We start from the raw sequence: 20,810 nt of genomic DNA on the forward strand, positions 1-20,810 counted from the left end.
GCTGTGTGGTTTTCCGCCACTCGCCCCACCCACCCCAAATCCAGTCTCTGCCCTTTCCTGCCTGCTCCATGCCCTCTGTGGACTTCGTTACCCCGGCTCCCTTGCCCTTTGACTTCTGGGTGGGCTTGGCCTATGGGAGGCACCTACAGAGGGTCAGAAGAGGAGAGAGGGGCCGTGGCATTTCTTCCCTCCTCCTTGCCTGCTCCGGCCTGCATCTGTGGCGGAAGCTGCATCTCTCCAGGCCCACAGCTCCTGTTGGGCTCGCTCTCCACTGCTCAGCTCTCACTGGGCTCTCAGGAGCAGCAATGGCTGCCTGAGGTTGCATATCCCTGGGGGCCCTTTACCTTGCCCACATCTCTGTGAGTTGTCCCTTCATTAAAGTCTCTTCATTTGAATCACTTGGGTCAGATTCTATTTCCTGACAGAACCTGATTGAAACAGGTATCTTTCAGCAATAACATCCTGTGATTCTAACACTTGTAGCCCAAGCAGACGCTTCGTTGAAACAACATCCTGAAAGAAGTACATTGTGGGCACCAGAATTATGACTTCCAACTCAGGTGGATTTTGTTCTGCCCTATGAGTAAGTAACCCTACCTGGCTATTTCTTTACCTTTCTTTACCTATAGATTTTAGACTATAAAAGGATGTATCTCATGATATCAAATTTACTAAACAGTTATCTTTAAAAGCATATTTATATATGAACATATATATACAAACTAAAATAGTATTACTGGTGAGAGTTCAGGTAAAAACTTTGTGTTCACTAATGAACTGGATAAAACAGAATAATCCCTGTTGTAGACTTGTCTGAATTGTCCCTTGTCTCTTACTTGCACTGTCCGCATTCTGATGACCCTTCTGTGTACGTTCCATGTTGATTTTGTTTTGTGTCCAGGGCTTGATTCGTAGTCTGTAAAGCGAATTTCAGCAGGGACTAATCCTTCATTGCTAAATTTCTGTGGAGTCTTGGCTTCACTCTGACACACTTGGCAAAATGCTGGCTGCCTACTTCTTTTATTCCTTGTTTTCCCATCGGAAGAGTAACCTTTATTTAATAAGTTTAAAATATAGCTCAAGATGCCAACTATTGCCAATGGTTATTATTACTACTTTAAAACTTGAGAAAGAAGAGACTTTCCCCAGGAAATTATTTTTAAATAAAATACAGGTTTACCATATGTTGGTTTTTGACCCAGAGATTTTACATCAATTTTCCTGACCCTTTTCCCCAAGAGGATTGGCCACTTGGATGCACACAATCTTTCTCATCACCCGTCTCTTCTCTCTCTGTATCTCTTCTGACACTTTCACGGAACAACAATGTGAGAATAAAAGCCTGAAGAATGAACAGTGAACAGTGTTCTTGATGTCTGGGATGGAAAGCTGATAGGTCTACTAGGAGAGTTTTCCTTCTTCCCTGAACTATGAATTATTAAAAGTCTCCTCATCATATAGAACACCTTGCACTTTGATTTAGATCCCACAACAAGCATCCTTGACTTTGGTTTGGGTTGGTCTCTTTGCATGTTGTCAGCTGGGGCTGCAACCTGCTGGCTTGGATCCTGTCACTTTTCTAAGACTTCTGAATGCATGAGACTTTGTTTTTACAGCAGGTGTCTGAGAGTAACACAACAGAAGCGTCACTTAGAGAAGGACCTTCTTTCCTAATGCCGGGTTACCCCACTGCCCAGATTCCTATACCCTTGGTACATAGTACCTGGAAATGGCTTGTGTGTGTGTGTGTGTGTCTGTGTGTGTGTGTGTGTGTCTGTGTGTGTGTGTGTTGGTGCCATCTGTGAACCAGAAGCCCACGCTGTTCCTGGAGCCCTCACCCTTTGTGTTCTTTGCTCCTTCATAGGGATATTTAAGTGAGTAAAACACTCTCTGATTGAAGTCCAAACTTTAAAATATTTCTCTGGCTACTTCCCACACAAATATTTCTCTTCCCACTTACCCACACACACTGGGCAGAAATACATGTGCCTTAGCCATTTGTAGTGTGACTGTTTTAAACATCTCTCTGGCAGCAGCAGTTCAGGAACTTCTGGCTTTTCAATTACCCAACAATATGCAAAAAAAAAAAAAAAAAAAAAAAGTCATTCCTGGAGCCAGCCTGTTATGTACCCAGAGAAGGTGATGCCTATGAGATGTGACTTAATCGGAACAAGGAATATTCTCTACCCAAACTGTCTCCATCCCTGAATCCATACCTGATAGCTCATCATTAGAGATGCTTCTTCTGAATCTTTAGAGGTTTTAAAAAAATTATTTAAGAAACATTAAATAAAATGAGAATACACTGTAAAGTAGCAACACCTTAAAATATTCTTGAGCTATGAGATGTTGGTGGGTATTTGCTGACAATAGATCCTTGCAGATGAAGACTAAGAGAAGCAGGAATTCTGAGAGTGGAGATGAAAGAGTCCCCACGGTCAGTTTTACCTGCTTCAGAATGTGGTCTTGACCAGTTCTGATAATTCTGGTTTTTGCCGAATTTTAGAAAGCATAGAGAGAACCAAAAGACACATTTTCAAACTTCATTTTGTTTATTAAGGGAGAAATAAGCAGAAGAGGATTTTGAAACATGTTCTTTCCTGTTGACACATGTTCAAAGAATGTCTGGAGGAAATACTAAATTAAAAGACAGACTGATACAACTACTGGCATCATATCACTTACAATGAAATATGGTTGCTATCTTGAATATGAGGAAAAAGAAAGAGAAGCTTCCCAACGTTATAATTTTGTTGATGGAGACAACGAAAATCTTAATTTAAAACCTATTTTATGTTTATGTTTTGATTTTATCATTGTGAATTCCCTTGGAGACGTTTACTCAAAATGGTTCTATTATATTCCTCGTTCCTGATACTACTGGTGTGAAGAGTACGGGGGGTGGGAGGAGGATGCAAAAGCTTTAATATTTCAAATATAGAATTAACAACTATAAATGTTCACCTATGAATATTCCTCCTTATAATTCAAATTTTGAATCTTCCTCCTAGAGAGTCAGGAAAGGTAGTAGATGGGTAATGAGGTCTAAAATCTTGACTAAACACATTATTTGGCATACCCCACTGTCCATCCTTTTACTCACTCAGCAAATCTACAGAATGTGCAGTGCACTCTGTGGGGAACTGAACAGGATATTAAGGTAGAAATTTACTTCTGCCCATTCCCACCTTGCTAATGGAACCCCTATTTTTTCAAGTCTCCATTCTTCATCAAAGATGATCCAGATCCCAGCTTGGGAGATGTGTCTAAGCCAGTCCAATGGAAAATCCCCTGGTTTGGGGAACGCATGTGACCTTGTTCCGTCTAACTACATGTGGGAGTGGAGAGGTGCCATCATGCTTGTAGAAAAGATGTGAGATCATAAAATACACTTACAGGAAGAGCTGTGTACTTTAACCTTCCCTTTAACCTTGTAGAAGCCAGATGTGACACCTGGGACCATGAGGTTAGTGAACATGAGGACTGAGGATGCACACCTGAGTCTTGATAGTAACACTGAGCCACTGGATTCATCAGCCCTGGTGCCCCGCTACCCCTGAGCTCCTTGTTACATGAGGAAGTGAATGTCCTTGTTGTTTAAGTCCCTGTGGGTTGAGTTTTCTATTACTTGCAGCTGAAAGCATTCCTTGCAGGTACAAAGTGCATAAACACAGTCCTCAAGAAGTTGACAATCTCGGAGATGAATAGACTGAATAAGATAAACACCATAATAACATCTATGAAGATGTTAACTATTACTTCTAAGGGTTCCTCTTGCTTTGGGAAGAGGAAAAAAGCACCTCCACCTGCAATGATTAGGAGATACTTCATGGAGAAGGTGGCACTTCCTATAGCACTTGAATAATAAGGTAAGTGCTTGGATGGCCTAGAGGTGGTGAATAGAAAATACTCTATTTCCTCTTGAGAGTAAGAAGGCTAGAGAGTAGAAGAAAAAGTTGTTGGAGCAATATTATGAAGAGAGATCAAGGTGGAAAATCGGAAACTGTACACAGGTTTCCCACCATGAGGTCTAAGGAATCCATGTCCCTTGATACGCTCTGTGAAAATAAATGTTCTTTAGTCCAACAAGTCTGAGACACTGAGCATACTACATCCCTACATATCCTCTTGGGTATTAAAAATACACATTAGCATTTAAAGGCTCTGAGAAGTCCTGAAGACTAGAACTACACTTAACTTTGTTTAATTGCTTTGGAACAGGCTGGGCTTAAGAGAATAGAAGAGACTTATAGAGAGAATTTGGAGAACAGGAAGAGGAAGTGGCAATAAAGAGACAAATAGTGATTGAAGGGGTAAAAAATGTCAGAACAGAGAGTATGACAGGAGTCAGGGGCAGAGGATGCTTCAAGGAAAAACTGGTCGGCAGAAAGAAAAGATGCAGATAAATCTACGAGAATGAGTATTGAGAAGAGCCCACAAGTTTCACTGATAGCGTGTTTTAGCAGTGAGAAATGAAAACAATTTGTTGGGATGACAAGAGAGCAAGAAATTGATTATGAAAGAAAGAACTCTGATTATGAAAGGAAAGGAAGGATAAACTGAGGATCAAACATGTTCAAGTGAATATCTTTCATGAATAGATAGGTCTGTGTGCTTGCATACAAAATTAATGTAGAGATGGATGGATGGATGGATGGATGGATAGATGGATAGATGGATGATGGATGGATGGATGGATGGATGGGTGGATGGATGGATGGATGGATATTGAAGGAATGAGCTAGTGGAGATGTAGAAATTTAAGTTGCTTTATAAAGAAATAAAGACCCTGGGAGATGAGGAGAAGAATAGAGGTGTCCCTCTGTGGAGGTGTTCCTGCTTGGCCAGGAAGAAAAGATGAGTAGTTAAATAAAAAGAGAGAGTTCACCTTCAACTTCTGAAGTAGAAGGTGAAGTGATGGAGGGAAAGGGGGGCTTGGGAAAGATAGAGTCTGGAAAGGCTATTGTGGCCAGTGATCTAGAGAATGAAGGAGATAAGTGAGAGGATTTCTAGAGTACAGTGAACTCTCTACTCTTGAGCTGGTGGGCTAGCCCACTAGGGTCCTGTGGTTTTCTGCAGCAGAATTCTTTAAGCTAGAATCTGAGAAAGCAAACGGGAAGGGAGATGTAGGGTTGGGCAGTTCCACAGTAGAAGGTTAAGGAGGCATGATACCTGGAGTTGATAGGTGGGCCTTGTTTGGGGTTTTTTTGTTGTTTGTTTGTTTTGGCCATGCCCTGAGGCATGCAGGATCTTAGTTCTGCAACCAGGGATCAAACCCATGCCCCCTGCAGTGGAAGTGCAGAGTCCTAACCACTGGACCGCCAGGGAATTCCAGATAGGTGGGCCTTGTTAACATGACCATCTTGTTCAGACTGAAAAGAGGTCAGATGTGTCCAGAAGAAAGCTAGTGGACGTGGCTAAATTGCAAGAAGGCCAGCGATCTGAAATTCTGGTGAGAAGAGAAAATATGTGTTTTGGATTTTGGAGAGAAGTAGAGGTGAATTAAGGAAGTTGTGAAAGGAAAGAGGATTTACAAAGTTCAAGATCTAAAAGAAAAAAGCACGATCATTACATTGTTGCCAAAACCCATTCACTGACTTGTCAACTAACAATGTGAATGTAGTAGATTATTCTCAGCTTGGTGGTCTTTTTATCAGCATTTGCTATAGTTTGCCATTAGTGCATCAAACTTTTACTTACTAAGACTTGCAAAAATGTGAAATGTGCTTTATTTTCTATCCTAAAATCATCAATATTTTTTAAAAATATTATGTATATGCTAGGTCCCTAATAAGGAAATTTAACTAAAGCATTATTTTGTTTATATTTATACTGATTTGTTCATCATCAAGCTCATTTATTATTACTCTTATTTTCTTTGATGTAGTTGTAAGAGCTCTTCATATACTAAAGATATTATCTTTGGGGGGAATGTTTTATCATATATCTTTGGATATTGCCTCTGGTGTTTTTTGCCTTACAGAAGTCAAAGTTTTATATACTCTTATGTATTGGTGGTTTCCTTTATGTCTTCCTCTCTCAAACATTGCTTTTAACTTACCATTGCATTTAATGTTTATAATGGTTTCACTTTTTTCATAGAAAATCTTTGATCCACCTGGAATTTATTTGTGATAAAGAGTAGGACAGGGATTTAGGGATCAGTGGGTGTGGGGCAGGGGAATGTGCAAATGTGTGTGTGTGTGTGTGTTGTTTGGTTAATCATTTGCCTTTGGAAAAGTATTTCTATCACACGTAGAACTGTGTGACAATTTCTACTTGAATTCATCGTAAGTGAAAAATTAAGGAATACTGAATCAATTGATTTATTGAGTTCCAGCTTGGCCACAGCATTTACTGTGTTTCCCTTATGAATGAATTTGATCATCCTCTCTGAAATAACTACTAGTTTGCCTGCTGTGACTTTATTTTATGAAACCAATCTGATTCATTTAAACAACTTAATTGCTTTCAATGTGATAAGATTATTCCTTTTAACAGATGTGTTTCTGTTGTAAAAAGATGATATATTTGGCTTGGGACACATCACAGTATCTGAGATGTTCAAATATAAATGGAAGTGTTTCATTGTAAGGCTTCCCATCCTCCATTGATTGTTTCCTTCTTTCCTCTACAATATTTATTTATTTCCTTCCTTTCCCTTCCTGCTTCCACATTTCTTCTGGTTTCTATCACCAAGTTCTTCCCCTGACATCTTTCCCTTGACTATATATGGACCCCAGTTTTCTCCCCAAAGCCCCACCAGGTTCATCCAAGTCCTCATTTCCTCTGTGCAAGGCCAGTGGCCCTACAAGTCTGTTGCTGGGAGAGAGATCAGGGCTACAAACCTTCCTTTGGCAGTCATCCCTGTTGAAAGGATTTTCACACGTGTAAATCTTTTAGGACAAACACTGCAGACAATGTGAGTGATCTGCCTTATGTCCAGTGACATCACAGGACCACACCATGTGGGACTTTCCCTCCCATAACATTTCAACTCAGTGAAAATGAACATCAAAAGCACCCTGAAGAAGAAAAGAAAAAGAAGAGGTGTCACAAAAGGGCAGCTTGAGGCCTGGAGAAAAAGTTGAGATCAGGACAGTGTCTGGCCAGGCAGCCAGCTCCAGGTGGACTGGGAAATTCCCATCTGCCGAATTCTCAAGCTGTTTTCGTGTGGTTATTCCTTATGCCAAGATACCGTCCATACTCACCCGTTGTACCTCTCATCCACTGCAGTTATTTCATAGTTGACTTGGAGAGGAGTAAAGGAGGAGGAGGTTAAAGGACTATTGTGTTACTTAACTCAATAGTGGTGAGTAGGAAACATACTCATATTTAATAAAGGAAGATAATTAATATGCAAAATATGTTCTGATTAAAAGGCAGAGAGGGGGCTTCCCTGGTGGCGCAGTGGTTGAGAGTCTGCCTGCCAATGCAGGGGACACGGGTTCGAGCCCCGGTCTGGGAGGATCCCACATGGCGCGGAGCAACTAGGCCCGTGAGCCACGACTACTGAGCCTGCGCGTCTGGAGCCTGTGCTCCGCAACAAGAGAGGCCGCGATGGTGAGAGGCCCGCGCACAGCGATGAAGAGTGGCCCCCGCTTGCCACAACTAGAGAAAGCCCTCGCACAGAAGCGAAGACCCAACACAGCCATAAATAAATTAATAAATTTATTTTTAAAAAAAATAATAAGTAAATAAAAGGCAGAGAAATATAAAACAAATTTCCCTCCATCCTGCTTTAATCACCATCATCATTCCACCAAAGGGAGATCATGGAGCAGTTCTCGGAAGCATTTAGAATGAAGTAGCTTAGGAAAAGACAGGGTTCCATCTGCTCCAGCTCGGCTTACCCAGTTTCTCTACATTGAGCTTAAGTCCAAAGCTTCAGGTCTGAGGCACGGGATACTTTGCTTTCCTTTGCAGTTGTTCTCAAGCTCATCCATGTTATGGAATCTCATGGAAGGAATGCCTGTAATCTGAAGTAGGATTTGTCTTCTGGGCACCTTTGGACATAATGTCATCATACAGCACCCCAATAACCCTCCCTACTCCAATTTTCAAAACTGCCATAGTGTCATCATAATTCTTAGCAGATGCATTTATCAGATTAGCTAAATCATTACTGGACAGAAACCAAGGCCCAGAGGGTGGTGGTCAAAAAGGAAGGACCCAGTAGAATTCTGCCAAATCCTGATCTCAAGCGCCTGGCGCAGGACAGCCATGGGAGTCTTGGAAACCTTGGTGTTGGAAAACTTTCCAAAGGAGGTCAAAAGGGAAGAAATGGGAAGGGCTTGAAACAGACATGCTTTGCATTTGTGTCTACAGAGCAGTACTCAAACTACCCATGGGGTAGACCAGGTACGTTTTGAAATTTTGTTTGTTCATTTGTTTGGTTTTTGTTTCAATTCATCGTGGACTGATACTTTTATACAATAAAACACAGATGAGTAGGAAAATTAAATTAAAATTTGAAAAAGGCATACAAAATGCATGCCTTATTATATGATTAGATTGGACAGACATTAAATTACATTTCATTAAATAAAATAAATTAGTACAGAGTCATGATAAATGATTGTAACAGCTTCTAAACTCTGTCTCTCAATTTCTATTCTCATCTTGCCCTAGATGGGTAATGAACAGGTCACACACCGGCACAGGTCTGGTAGCCATCCTTTGAGTGACAAGGCTTTAGAGGGCGTGGCTAATGAATGCGATGGAAGCCCAACAGAGAGAACCACACGTGGCCTTTGGAGCTTCCAGACAACTGCTCTGTATGGGTCTCTCGAAACACAGAAGGGTCAAGAGAGAGAGTAGGGATGGAGGAAAACAAAAACCCGGGGCTCAAAATCAGCATCCCCAAGAACAGCTAATAAGGACAGCTGAACACAACACAGCAAAGGAGAACCTCAAGGCCCCTGACCTGTGAAGCAGTCCCGCTCGGAGCACCGCCTCACACTTGCTCAGCCCAGCACAGCTGCTGCAAAATTCATCCAAAGCAAACACGGCTCTCCCCGCAGCAGACTCAACAGAACAAAAACCGACACCAAGAAATAAATTAGATGCTGGAGCTCATCATGTTACACAGCCCACTGTTCTCAAATCCAGGGTCCTGAATGTTACAACAAATGATACTATTAACCCCTGCATCGGTTTAAAGCCCAAACCAAATAACTCCTTACTATAAACCAACATGATTCTCAGAATTTTCCAGGTCAGCTACAAGAAAGAGTTATGAGACCGTCTGGAAAAAAAACCCAAAAATTCTAAAGAAAAAAAAAAAAAAAAACCTCCCAATTGAATTAAATCTCACCATGTCTAATTGCAGTGTATATGGCTAAATCCTTTTTCCCTCTGCACAGCCAGCTTGCCTCTTAGAGCATCTAAGCCCCAGAACTTCTCAAAGTAGGGCAGGCATGTGGTCAGGTTGAAAGCCACATGGACCCTGGAGCCAGCACCTAAGGGTTTAAGAACTGATCTGCCACCTGCTATGTCAGTAATCTCCAGCAAGTCTTTATCCACAAAACAAGACTAATGACAGCCACCTCCCAGGAAATAGAGTTGAAAATGCCTAGCAATTTGTAAAAATCTATGTGGATATTAGTCCTTACTACACAGAAATAAGCAGCAGAGAGATTTTTTAACATGCCCCCCGCCACCCTGGCAAAAATGAAGCTTTGTCTTTTACACAGCTCACTTCTTCCTCACAGCTCAAATCACTTCCACATGTCACACATTATCTTTCTTATGTTCCCAACATCACTGCAATACAGTGGGGAGCTGGCATCATCAAGCCCACTTTACAGCTTGCAGAAGTGGCACATGAGGAATCCATCAAGGCACGCCAACAGTGACAACAATGACTTGAAAAGTAACAAGGACCTTTGGCTGGAAATGACAAATCTGCTTTAAGTTTGTGGCTTTTCTTAATCCGGCTCCTCCTTGTCTCACCCACAGGTCTATGAGACAGGAAGTCACTACTCTGCATTGGTTTTATTAATTCTTCTTATTTACCATGCAGGAGAGCTTTACTGTTGCTGCATCCTGGTAAAGTGCAAACAGGATATTTCTCAAATTCTGTGCTCCGGTGGTATACTTATTAACATACAAGTTACTTCAGATCAGGCAAATGATTTGGTCCAGCTTGTATGCTGTGTAACCTTAGGCAAATTACTTAGCCTCTCTGAACCTATTTCTTCAGTTGTAACATAAAAATAGTAGTTTGTCCTGCCTTCCTCACAGACATAAGACATGAAAACATATAAATGATCATGTAAATAGAATTTTGGAAATAATTTAAGACACATTAAATTATAATGTAGAATATACAAGTATAATATTGTTTTTTATTATTCCCACTGTCTTATGCTAGTGAGCAATTTAGTAGGAGTTTTTTGCAATCTGCCAAGAAAAACAGCTCTGTATTTCAACTCTCCTTTATAAAAAAAAAAATAAAAGATAGGACACATATATCTTAGAAAAAGGAAAATAAGATCTGTTAATTCAAGGTAAATTTTGGCCAGTGTTTCTGCAAAGTGTTTGGGGTCATGCATGGTGCCTGACTTGTCTATCCATACTCATTTTATAACATTTGCACTACTGATCAGCACCCAGCACAAACAGAATCTCGTAGACTCTTAAGTCGAATACCTTTTGTAGTAAAGAAGAAAGTACAGTAGAAAGCCTGGCAATGTGTTTCATCTGTTCCTGGGGAGAGTGACAAAGTGCAGTCCTTGATTTTTAAAAGGTATTATTATTAAGGCCCTGGATAAACACATGGTCATTTTCAATTAAAAATGAGTAAAAGAGACACTCAGAATTAAAATTATGTTGCCAATGTTCCCCTTTAATAACATTATGAAATCTTCCAAAAATGTAACGAAAATTTAACCAAATTTGGTCAAATTTAGAGAAAATGGCATGACTAGGAATAAATTTGCTACAAAACATATGGGTTTCTCTGGATGATGTTCAGGCTTTAGCTAAGCCTCATTGTAAAGCAGCCGTGATCTGTGCAAGGTTCCACGTCTCTCTACATAATAAATCTATGTGCAAATGAAAAATAGAGAGAAACTAAATATGATAGGCATCATTTTCTGCCAGGAAAAATAGTAATTATTACTTTAGAGCAATGAACATCTTTGAACTTCATTAAGTTCTTATGGCTTGGATATTTTTTAGTCTCTCACCATTTATAACATGAATACTTATACAGGTATTGAAAGTGGTTAACTACAGAAATGAGTACTTTATGGCACACATACCTTGCTCTAAAAAGCGCTAAAAGCACAATTCCGAAACTCCCCAAACTGATATATACCTTTAATCTTAGGTGTGAAAAACTTTACCTCTAGAACACCTGTGGTGAGAAAGTTAAATTTGCAAAATCGAAACTCAGTCTTCAGACTCTTCTTCCTTCACCAATACAGTCACAACATTTCATCTGGGCTTCTTAGATCCAAGCCATTGAAATGACTAAGTTTTCTTCTTTTTTTCTCTGTTTCCTAATAGCTGGGACTTACATAACTCCAGAGTGTAAGTATCTCCAGTACCTACCACATGTGAGAATTAAATGATTTTCTAGTGATTGTATTGTTACATTATAAACGAAAATAATTTTTACTTCCATGTAGCTCCCTCTAAACTGTAATGTATTATACAGTTGTTCATCAGTAAAATTGTAATAACTATTAGGTGACTGAAAGATTTTTTTTTTAATCTTTGAAAACTTATATAATGACTGTCAAAAGAAGAATTACATGAAATAATCTGCTTAGATCTTTTGCATTAAATCTTTTGGTTTTCTTTGGGAGGTTTCAACATGGAGATTATCGGAGGGAGAGAAGCGTCGCCGCATTCCAGGCCATTGATGGCTTCCATGCAGTATGGCGGCAATCACATTTGCGGCGGAGTGCTGACTGATCCGCAGTGGGTGCTGACAGCAGCCCACTGCCACTCTCGGTGAGTATTAGGCTTACTGTGTTTCCTTAAGTCGGCCAGAAGAGAAGCTCGCCTCTCCCAGGAGAGAATTGGATCTACCCTTACTTAGCTTCTGTGATAACTGACCAACTGCTGGAGTTTATTTACCCTCTCACACATCCGCGATTCTGCCCCAAGTTCTCCTTTTCTGGGAGATCTAGGCAACCCAATAGACAAATTCAAAACCTTCATGTAATGCCTGGGAACACAGCAACAGTTATAACTGAAGCGGCAGTATTCCTGACCTTGTTAGGGGAACTCAGACAACCTGAGTTTGCACCCCATTTTACAAATGGGAAATAATAATACTAGTATATAACTGCTTCATGGGGTTTTGAGGATTAAATAGTATCTATTTAAATATTTTAGCATGCTTAGCACATAGTAAGCTGCAAATAAGTTGCAGCTCTTATTACTGTTATATGTATGAGGAGCCTGATTTGCTAATAGAGTTTTCTTTTCTTGTTGTTTTTGTTTTTTTAATTTTTTTAATTTTTTTATTGTTTTGCTAATAGGGTTTTGAGACCCTTACCTTAACTCCTCTGCTCAACGCCCACCACGGAGGTCTGAGGCCCACAGTTTGGGAATCACAGCTGTAAGGGGCAACAATCTAACTAGGTGAAAAAAAAAAGTATAGATGATTTACAAAGAAAAAGAGAGAGAGAGAGAGTTATTTTTTCTGGGATACTTAAAATGAAAGCTTTTCTAAAGACAGACTATAACCTCTCATTCTATGATTCTCTTACTTCAGCTAAAAATGTCCAAAACCCTTCTTGGGATGCCGCTACCATCACAAAAGGAAAAGCAATAGAAAACTAATTTGGCCTTTGTTGTTTTGTTTGTTTGTTTCAGCTTCGGGGGTGGTTTTTGTTTGTATGTTTCTTCCTTATGTTTCTCGCCTGAATAAGCTAAGAAAAGATGGGGCCTTCTCCTTTCCTTACAAATATGACAGCACTTCACTTAAGAACCTCTTAGCCATAATCATTTACTCTCTAGGCATCAGTTATATCTAAATGGAACAACTGAATTGACTTGCTTCTCATATTTTGGGGATTTTGTTTGGTTGCCCCATTTTAATGAGACTGTTTGAACACAAATTAGAAATTCTGAAGCCTGCAAACTGTGAGAATTTCTGTTTTATTTCTAAATAGCAAGCCACTAATTTCCGATTTAACATGGCTACTTCATTTAAGCAGGGTTCTTGCTGTCACAGAAATCACCCTTGTGTCCTCATCAATTCTGTCTTTTCTAGGGCACTTGTCCCCTGCGGACCAGCTAAGCAGAGGGTGACTATCAATAAATGTTCATTCAATTCAGAATATGCACATCTTCAAATACGCTTGTGGTTACACATTCAAATGGATTATAACCTCCCCAGACATAGAGCTTGATTTATTATAAATGCTGAACAAATGCTGGATAGAAAAAAGGAAATAAATTGGAGGGGAGGGGTTTTTTTGGGTTTTGGTTTTTGCTAAGCTAAATGCACAGTATGTGAAGTCCTTCACAAGCCATAAATTGCTATCCAAAGGTAAATAGTATTATTAAGTTGAATTTTAAATTTTGTCAAGTGAACTTGACTCAGTAGAAATAGATTCCCAAATTGAAAAATTGGGAAAAAGAGGTCTTGGAATTTAAAAAAAAAAAAAAAACACTATTGCTAAATATTATTTTAAATGGCTGTAGTTTAAAGAACTGCAGAATATGTGGATCAGATTTCCTCTACAGGACACTTGGGTGTAAAAATGTAGGCAGGTTGGTGCTTAGAAAAACATAAAGCTTTATGAAATCCAAAATATTTATGAAATAGATCAATGGTGGCTTCCCTCAAATGGACTCCCAAGTATCCTGTGAGAATAGTTTACTAACTCCAGGCCCCTCTCTCAGCAAAATGGTGAAGGGGGCCAAATCTGGGGTGTTCCCTTCTCACTACCCATCCACACTAAGTTCCTCACTTAGTCTCTTGGCCCCTTTATTAGTTGCCATGCCAATTATAAAAGGAAACCAGTAAAAAATCCTCTTGTATAACATTTTCAGCATTTCAATTTATCAGAAGCAAAACTCTCACCAACTCTTGTCCACTGTCTTCCTTAGTCTCCTCCAATGCCTTCTCCCACTGATCACTCCCCCATCCTCTCACCTGCCTAGCCAGTGAATAGATGGAACCGCCCCCCTCCAACCCAGCCCCTTCCACATGGCCTCACTCCATCCCAAATCACTCAAGGCTCCCAGAGTAGAATGGTTACCAATCCAGACCCCAGGTTCAAACCAAAGAAGCTTTAATCCCCCCTGCATTTGCATCCCAGAGCCTCCGCTTAATATCGGTGGGACTTTCTCAAGTTTGTCAGTTTATCTGATCATCAATTCCCTCATCTGCAAAATGGGGCTAATCATAATACCTCCTTCACAGGGCTGTTGTGAGGTTTAAATGAGGGAAAATATGTAAAATGCTTAGCACAAAACCTGGCACACTACAGTAACTTAATAAATGTCACCTAATGTTATGTTAATATCTGTACCTTCCGTGGTAATCACCGAGGAACAAATATCATGGTCCAGTTGTGCTGATCGGATAAAACCATGACAGCCCATCTCTGACAGCCAGGTAATTCCCTCCTCTCTAAGGCAAGAGAATTCCAAAAATAGGGACCCTACCTTCACTAACGCACCCAGAGGAATGGGTCTAAGCAGAAACACTGCTCAGTGCCAAGGCAGAGTGGCAGAGGAAATAAGAGGCTTGAAGGGGCTTGGCACGGGGCTTATAGAGGTGCCTTGCAACCAGACACCTCCGGATGATTCTGACGCAGGTGGTCCAAAGACCACCTGTGGAGAAACACTGCGCTGTGCCAAAGAGACACTAGTATTGTTACTTCTCCTCGGTGGGAATTCATACCTGGATTTAGGTAAGGAGGTGGGATCCTAGAACTCAGGTAATTCCAGGTATCCTGTGGGCAGAAAAAAATTGACTTCTGTAGTACAGATTACAGTTGAAGTGTATCTAGAAATGGAAAGTTCAGAAAACATTCATGGTCTGCTTGCGTTGTTTTTGGTATTCACATGTCCCAGCGGAGACAAAAATAACTAAAACACTTCAAAGCCATTAACAAGTCAAGGAAATTGGTAGAAGATGAAGGAAAAACAGACATTTTCTCAGCGCCCTTCCCCTAGTCAGAATTCATCTTCCACGTCCTGCATTTGTATCTCCCAGCCTTCCTGTGTTAGTTATTTATGTATGTATCCATCTTTTCTATTATATCAGTAGTCCCAGGGATTTTATATCATCCTTCCCCTCCAAAGCTTTGGGTTTAGTGAGTACGCTGAATTTGAGTTTGAATCAATCCTGGGAAATCCAATCTACATCCTTTGAGAAATTTCATCCCCATCCTGATTTTGCAATACACAAACTTTTCAACAAATAGAGCTGGAATTCCCAAAATAAACCAGAATAAACTCTTTTGGTGGAAACCAAAAAACGGTAATTCCCAGCAGTCACAGCCCTACCATACACAAACCCACCCCGGCATAGCCGTATACTGGCTCCCCAAACCTGAAACAACCTCTTATTCCTTTTTCCGTATGTTTCTGTGCTCTTTTTAATTTTTATTAATCTTTATTCATATGTATATATGTGTGTTTATTGGGTATGTGTGTTTTTGTTGTAATCCGCCCTCTTTTCCACGTGACAATGAAATAGTTACATGTAAACAAATATAATTCTTTTTATCCCCCTTCTTGTTCCAAAAAAGGATTTGAAGTCGTTTCCTGAGAACACACATTAAAATGGGATGTTTTTGTAGTATGCAAATGGCTCCAAGGTGTTGTCAAGATCTCAAAAAAAAATTTATATTTTCATAACTAGATGTAAATATAATTTTATTCAACATACAGTAAGTCAGATCAACTGTTGAAACACTGGTACTAAAATTGTATATGACTAGAGATTTCAAAAAAGAAAAAACTGTTGTTCCTTCATCTGACTCACCAGTTTTTATCCTCTAAATCTTCACAATGGAATTATCAATGACTACTAACTCTAAAGTGTCTTAATTTCAAATGATTTTTCACCTTGAGGAAAGTTTTCCCTTCTTGTCTAAATCATCTTTCTAACTGAGGGGACAGAACATATGAGTATAGTTGAAAGCCATCTAATGGACCTTACTTCTCCATATCGCCCTGAGATGAGGTTTAGACATACCAGATTAGCAAGTGTAGAGTTGTACCTTTTTACCTTTTAGTTATTACAACACTTAACATTGGGAAGATGAAAAATTTCTGGATATTGATGGTGGTGGTGATGGGTGAACAGCAATGTAAATGTATTTAATGCCTCAGAACCATTTAAAAATGGTTAAAGTTATAAATTTCATGTTATGTATATTTTACCTCAATAAAAAAAATTTAACAATGGTGGATATAAATCACAACCCACAAACTCGAGAAATATAATTTCCTTTATTTTTATATAAATTAACACAACTTTATTGTAAACTTGATCTCAGTCACTTAGGGTTTCACTCCTTTTTCCCCACAGTAGGGTACATGTCCTGATATTCTTTTGCAAGACTGGGGAATTGGAGTGGGATGGGTTTGGCCCTTGTTATCATCCATTCATGATTGGGTCCACTGACACCTCTGTCACTCCATCTAATCCTACACAGGTTATCTTGGAGCTGGCCCTTATTCCTGTAGGTATATGGCCCCCTCCACCATTTCTACTCCTCACTGGAAGATTTGAGAATCATTCTGTGGTGTCTATTCTCTTTGCTTTTCTTAGGTTTGCCAAAGACCAGTCTTCCAAAGTGGTTTCAGGAGCACACTCTCTCTCAAAGAATGAGGCCTCCAAACAAACATTTGAGATTAAAAGATTCATACGATTCCCAAGATTTACATCAGATCCTAAATCAAATGATATTATGCTGGTTCAGGTATGTAGCATTGCGTTCCTTCAGTTTCTCCTACATTCTTATACAGCACAGTTCAGTTGTTAAATCATCTACACAAAAGGATATTGTTGGCACTCTCCCCATGTTCGAGGTGATTGTGACATATTTTATAAGGGCCCATTTTGCTCCATTTACTGCCTTGAGCGAAACAAGAAGTTATCACAGATGCATCTGGGCTGTATTTATACAAGTTAAAACTGCTCTGATGCTCGCATACATGGGAGGAGAACATCCCAACAGGCCCAAGGATCCACGCTTTTTTCCCCAATGCTTTTCTCATTAGCAAGTGAAAAATACAAGTCACTTATATAACAGAGCCAAGCAAGTGACTTCAGAGATACAGAAGTGAGTTACAACTTAGTCTAGACCATACTTAGTCTAGTCCAAACTTAGTCTAGACCATACTCAAGGGTCCTATCTAGCAGGAAATAGCCCAGCCCTCAAAGTCATGACCTATGGATGTTATTCCACAGCAAACCATCCAATGCAGAGCAAAGGCCAGTTTGCTTGAGACTGGGCAAAATTCCTGCTCTGTGTAAGCTCCCTCCCCCAGGGTCACTGAGCTCTAAGGGGAACGAAGAGCATGTTCAGGAAAGCAGCAACCACAGATGCAGCTGTGGGCTACCACCAGAGTAGATTCAAGAAGAGGGACGCCCTCCTAGCACAGAGGGACCACACAGACATCACTCAGGCTAATGATACTACTGAGGACAAATGATAATTTATTCTCTTTTCAATCTGTCAGCTTCACACGGCCGCAAAACTCAACAAACATGTCCAACTGCTCCACCCCAGAGCCAAAAATGATATTACAGCTGGAACAAAATGCCAGGTTATTGGCTGGGGAGCCACTGACCCAGAATGTTTTAGGCCCTCTGATACCCTGCGAGAAGTCACTGTTACTGTCATAAGTCGAAAAGTTTGCAACAGCCGAAGTTATTACAACCACGACCCTATTATAACTAAAAACATGATATGTGCAGGAGACGCCAGAGGCCAGAAGGATTCCTGCCAGGTAAGAACCCCTCACTCAAACAGGCACTTCAGGCTGCTGAGCTACACTCAGGCCCCACCTGCACAACCGCACCGAGGAGGAGAGGCGTGGAGAACATCACATCACAACTCCAGACATGTGCCCTCCAATCCTGCACGGTGTTCTCTATGCTTTCTCATCTACCAATGCAAATGCGTCATAAGTACTTGCGCAACACGTAGTAAACACTCATTAAGTGTTTGTTCATCAGGATAGTTAACTATATCTGATAACTTTTACAGACTTCCGCTGAGGAGTATTACCGACCTTAGAAAGCCTACCAACTCTGAGGTCACTAGTGGCGATTAGAAGATAACTTCTCAACCCCCCACCATCACCACCTTTAAACGAATAGACAGGTCTTCTAAAACTCAAATGCAAAAAGTTCAAATATATATTATGTGTTTCTTAAATAATGTTGACTAACTGCTAACTGACTAAAAGGAACAACAGTCATGCTTTTCAAAATCTTCTGTTTCCTGAGGTAGTAAAAAAAAAAAAATAGGTGATCATGTTTACAGGTGATGAAGGCTACCTAGTACAGATGGATTACTAATTTTTTAAAAAATACAATATAATATTCACATTATACTATATTAAGCATTATCAAGGGGAGGGTATGATGATGACAAAGATCATGTGTAACTGCGGTGCCCCAAGATCATCATCCCCCTCAGCCTCTGTTTTCACAGCCAGCCAAGCACAAAGTACTGCAGTTTTTGATGTGAGTGGCAGCAGAGGCAAAGATTGCTCTTTAGATTTGAAAGCCAGCTCCTTATCTGAAAGGCCAGGCTTCCCCCTCTATCACCTTGTCACTCTCCTTGACAGAATTTTTGTTTATTGTTTTGTTGTCAGAGTGAGTCCTCAAGAATCAGTTCATTGAGCAAGTATTTACTAAGTGTTGGGTATGTGCAGAGCCCCACGTTCAATCATATGATGATAGAAAAAAATGATAGAGAAGATAGAGCACCTGCCACCAAGACATTTACTTGAATACATTGCTCTTTTCTACCAGTCTCAATAGCAACTTGATTTCAAATCCATGAGCACCAAAATGAAATTCATAATTTTGAAAATTTCTTTTATTTCAGTGGGTTATTTCAAACTTTATGTCTACCCATTTCTTCATGAATAAAGTTCAGCAGTCACTGATTACCGAAGGATGTATATATACATAGTCTTAGACAGAGACAGGGACATGGACAAAGAGAGGCAGACAGACAGATGGACAGAACCATGGTCCTGGATGGAGACAGAGACACAGAGAATCTATACTGCGTCAGGGGCTGTATCGGGCACTCTGCAGGACACAAAGAAACCAAGGACCCAGATAATAATCCTTTGAGTAATTAACAGCTGATGGTTGAAAAAGTTCAACAGCTTCTTACCAAGTATCTGCCCGTTTTCTTCTTTCCAGGGTGACTCAGGGGGCCCCTTGATCTGCAAAGGTGCCTTCCACGCCCTAGTCTCTGGAGGTCGTAAATGTGGTGATGCCAAGAAACCTGGAATCTACATCCTATTAACCTGGAAATACCAGGCTTGGATCAAAAGCAACTTGGCCCCATCTCATGCAAACTAAGACTACCCATGATTTTCTTGGCTCTACCAGTTGCTTGTTTTTGTTTTTGTTTCATAATATGTTCCACAGGCCAACTTATCTTCAGAGGTAGTTGAATGTAGCTAAAGTGGAGCACAGTTAGGGTACACTCCTGACCCATTAGGACTGATTTTGTTAAGATATCAAGTTCTTTTTCACATGTACCACTGATGTATTTCTACTCTGCCGATCTTATTCTGAATAAAATTTAGAAGACTATCTGCTTGTCTTGTATGGAAATAGGATACAGGGAATGATATATCCCCCGACTCCACGCACACTCCTCCAAAAGGGCAAAAAGGTGATTAAACAAGACAATAATGGCATCACCTTTAATCAGATTTATGTTGTGATTTCTGCTGGATCATCCTAAGCTGTATTTTTAAAATAAGAAACACTAAATTCAAACACCCCAACTCAAGTTAAGAAAAAATCATCAAGGTTTATACAAATATTTAGATAGTAACTTATTATTTTTTTATGTCACATTTTGTTCCAAACAGGATTTAAAGCAACATACAAAAATACCTGCAATAAAACAAAATATGAAATTAAAAACAATTTTTCCTCAAAAAATTAATAGAAATACAATGTGATCCAGCAATTTCACTTCTGGATATTTGTCTGAAGAGAATGAAAACACTAACTCAAAAAGATATATGCACCCCCACGTTCATGCAGAACTATTTTCAATAGCCAAGATATGGAAACAACTTAAGTGTCTATTGATGGATGATGAATAAAGAAACTGGTGTGTATACACACACACACACACACACACACACACACACACACACACACACACACAATGGAATATTATTCAACCAAAAAAAAGAAGGAAATCTTGCCATTTGCAAAAAACATAGATGGACCTCAAGGGCATTATGCTAAGTGAAATAAGTCAGGCAGAGAAAGACAAATACCAAATGACCTCTCTTATATGTGGAGTCTTTAAAAAAAAAAAAATAACTCTTAGATACAGAGAACAGATTAGATTGGTGGTTGCCAGAGGTGGGGGATAAGAAGTGAGAAAAATGGGTGAAGAGGGTCAAAGGGCAAATAAATGAATAAATACATTTAATTAATTAACTAATTAATTAAAATAAATAATAATTTGGTGAAGAAATTGAGGCAAGGAGGAAATGAGAGTAAGAAAGATTAGATGAAGATAGGAATGTTGTTAATACCCAAAGTGCCATAATTTTCTCCCTACACTTTTGCTAGAAGGAGCCATATTTGGCTCTATGCTTCACAT

The 20,810-nt window shown here is 39.9% G+C and overlaps 1 protein-coding gene across 2 annotated transcripts; it reads left to right on the plus strand.

Annotated features, from left to right (window-relative positions):
- Positions 1-1,185: 1,185 nt before the first annotated feature.
- GZMK (granzyme K) lies at positions 1,186-20,529 on the plus strand. Of its 2 annotated transcripts, XM_082381872.1 has the most exons (5): positions 1,186-11,538; positions 11,817-11,964; positions 16,757-16,907; positions 17,671-17,940; positions 19,376-20,529. In XM_082381872.1, exons 1-5 carry the CDS (start codon positions 11,475-11,477, stop codon positions 19,535-19,537), a joined length of 795 nt encoding a protein of 264 aa, XP_082237998.1. In that variant the 5' UTR covers positions 1,186-11,474; the 3' UTR covers positions 19,538-20,529. The 2 variants fall into 2 exon arrangements, with proteins under 2 accessions (XP_082237998.1, XP_082237997.1); XM_082381871.1 differs by lacking the exon at positions 19,376-20,529 and having other exon boundaries at positions 17,671-18,300.
- Positions 20,530-20,810: the final 281 nt, after the last annotated feature.

Source organism: Balaenoptera borealis, assembly GCF_965194805.1.
Source record: "Balaenoptera borealis genome assembly, chromosome: 2".
Classification (NCBI taxonomy): domain Eukaryota; kingdom Metazoa; phylum Chordata; class Mammalia; order Artiodactyla; family Balaenopteridae; genus Balaenoptera; species Balaenoptera borealis.

What these genes read in the sequence shown, in the direction of transcription:
- GZMK (XM_082381871.1), top strand. Translation starts at nt 11,475, where the DNA reads ATGACTAAGTTTTCTTCTTTTTTTCTCTGTTTCCTAATAGCTGGGACT. An exon ending in GCAGCCCACTGCCACTCTCG is followed by an intron (nt 11,965 to 16,756) that starts GTGAGTATTAGG and finishes TGCTTTTCTTAG; the next exon opens with GTTTGCCAAAGACCAGTCTT. An exon ending in ATGATATTATGCTGGTTCAG is followed by an intron (nt 16,908 to 17,670) that starts GTATGTAGCATT and finishes TCAATCTGTCAG; the next exon opens with CTTCACACGGCCGCAAAACT.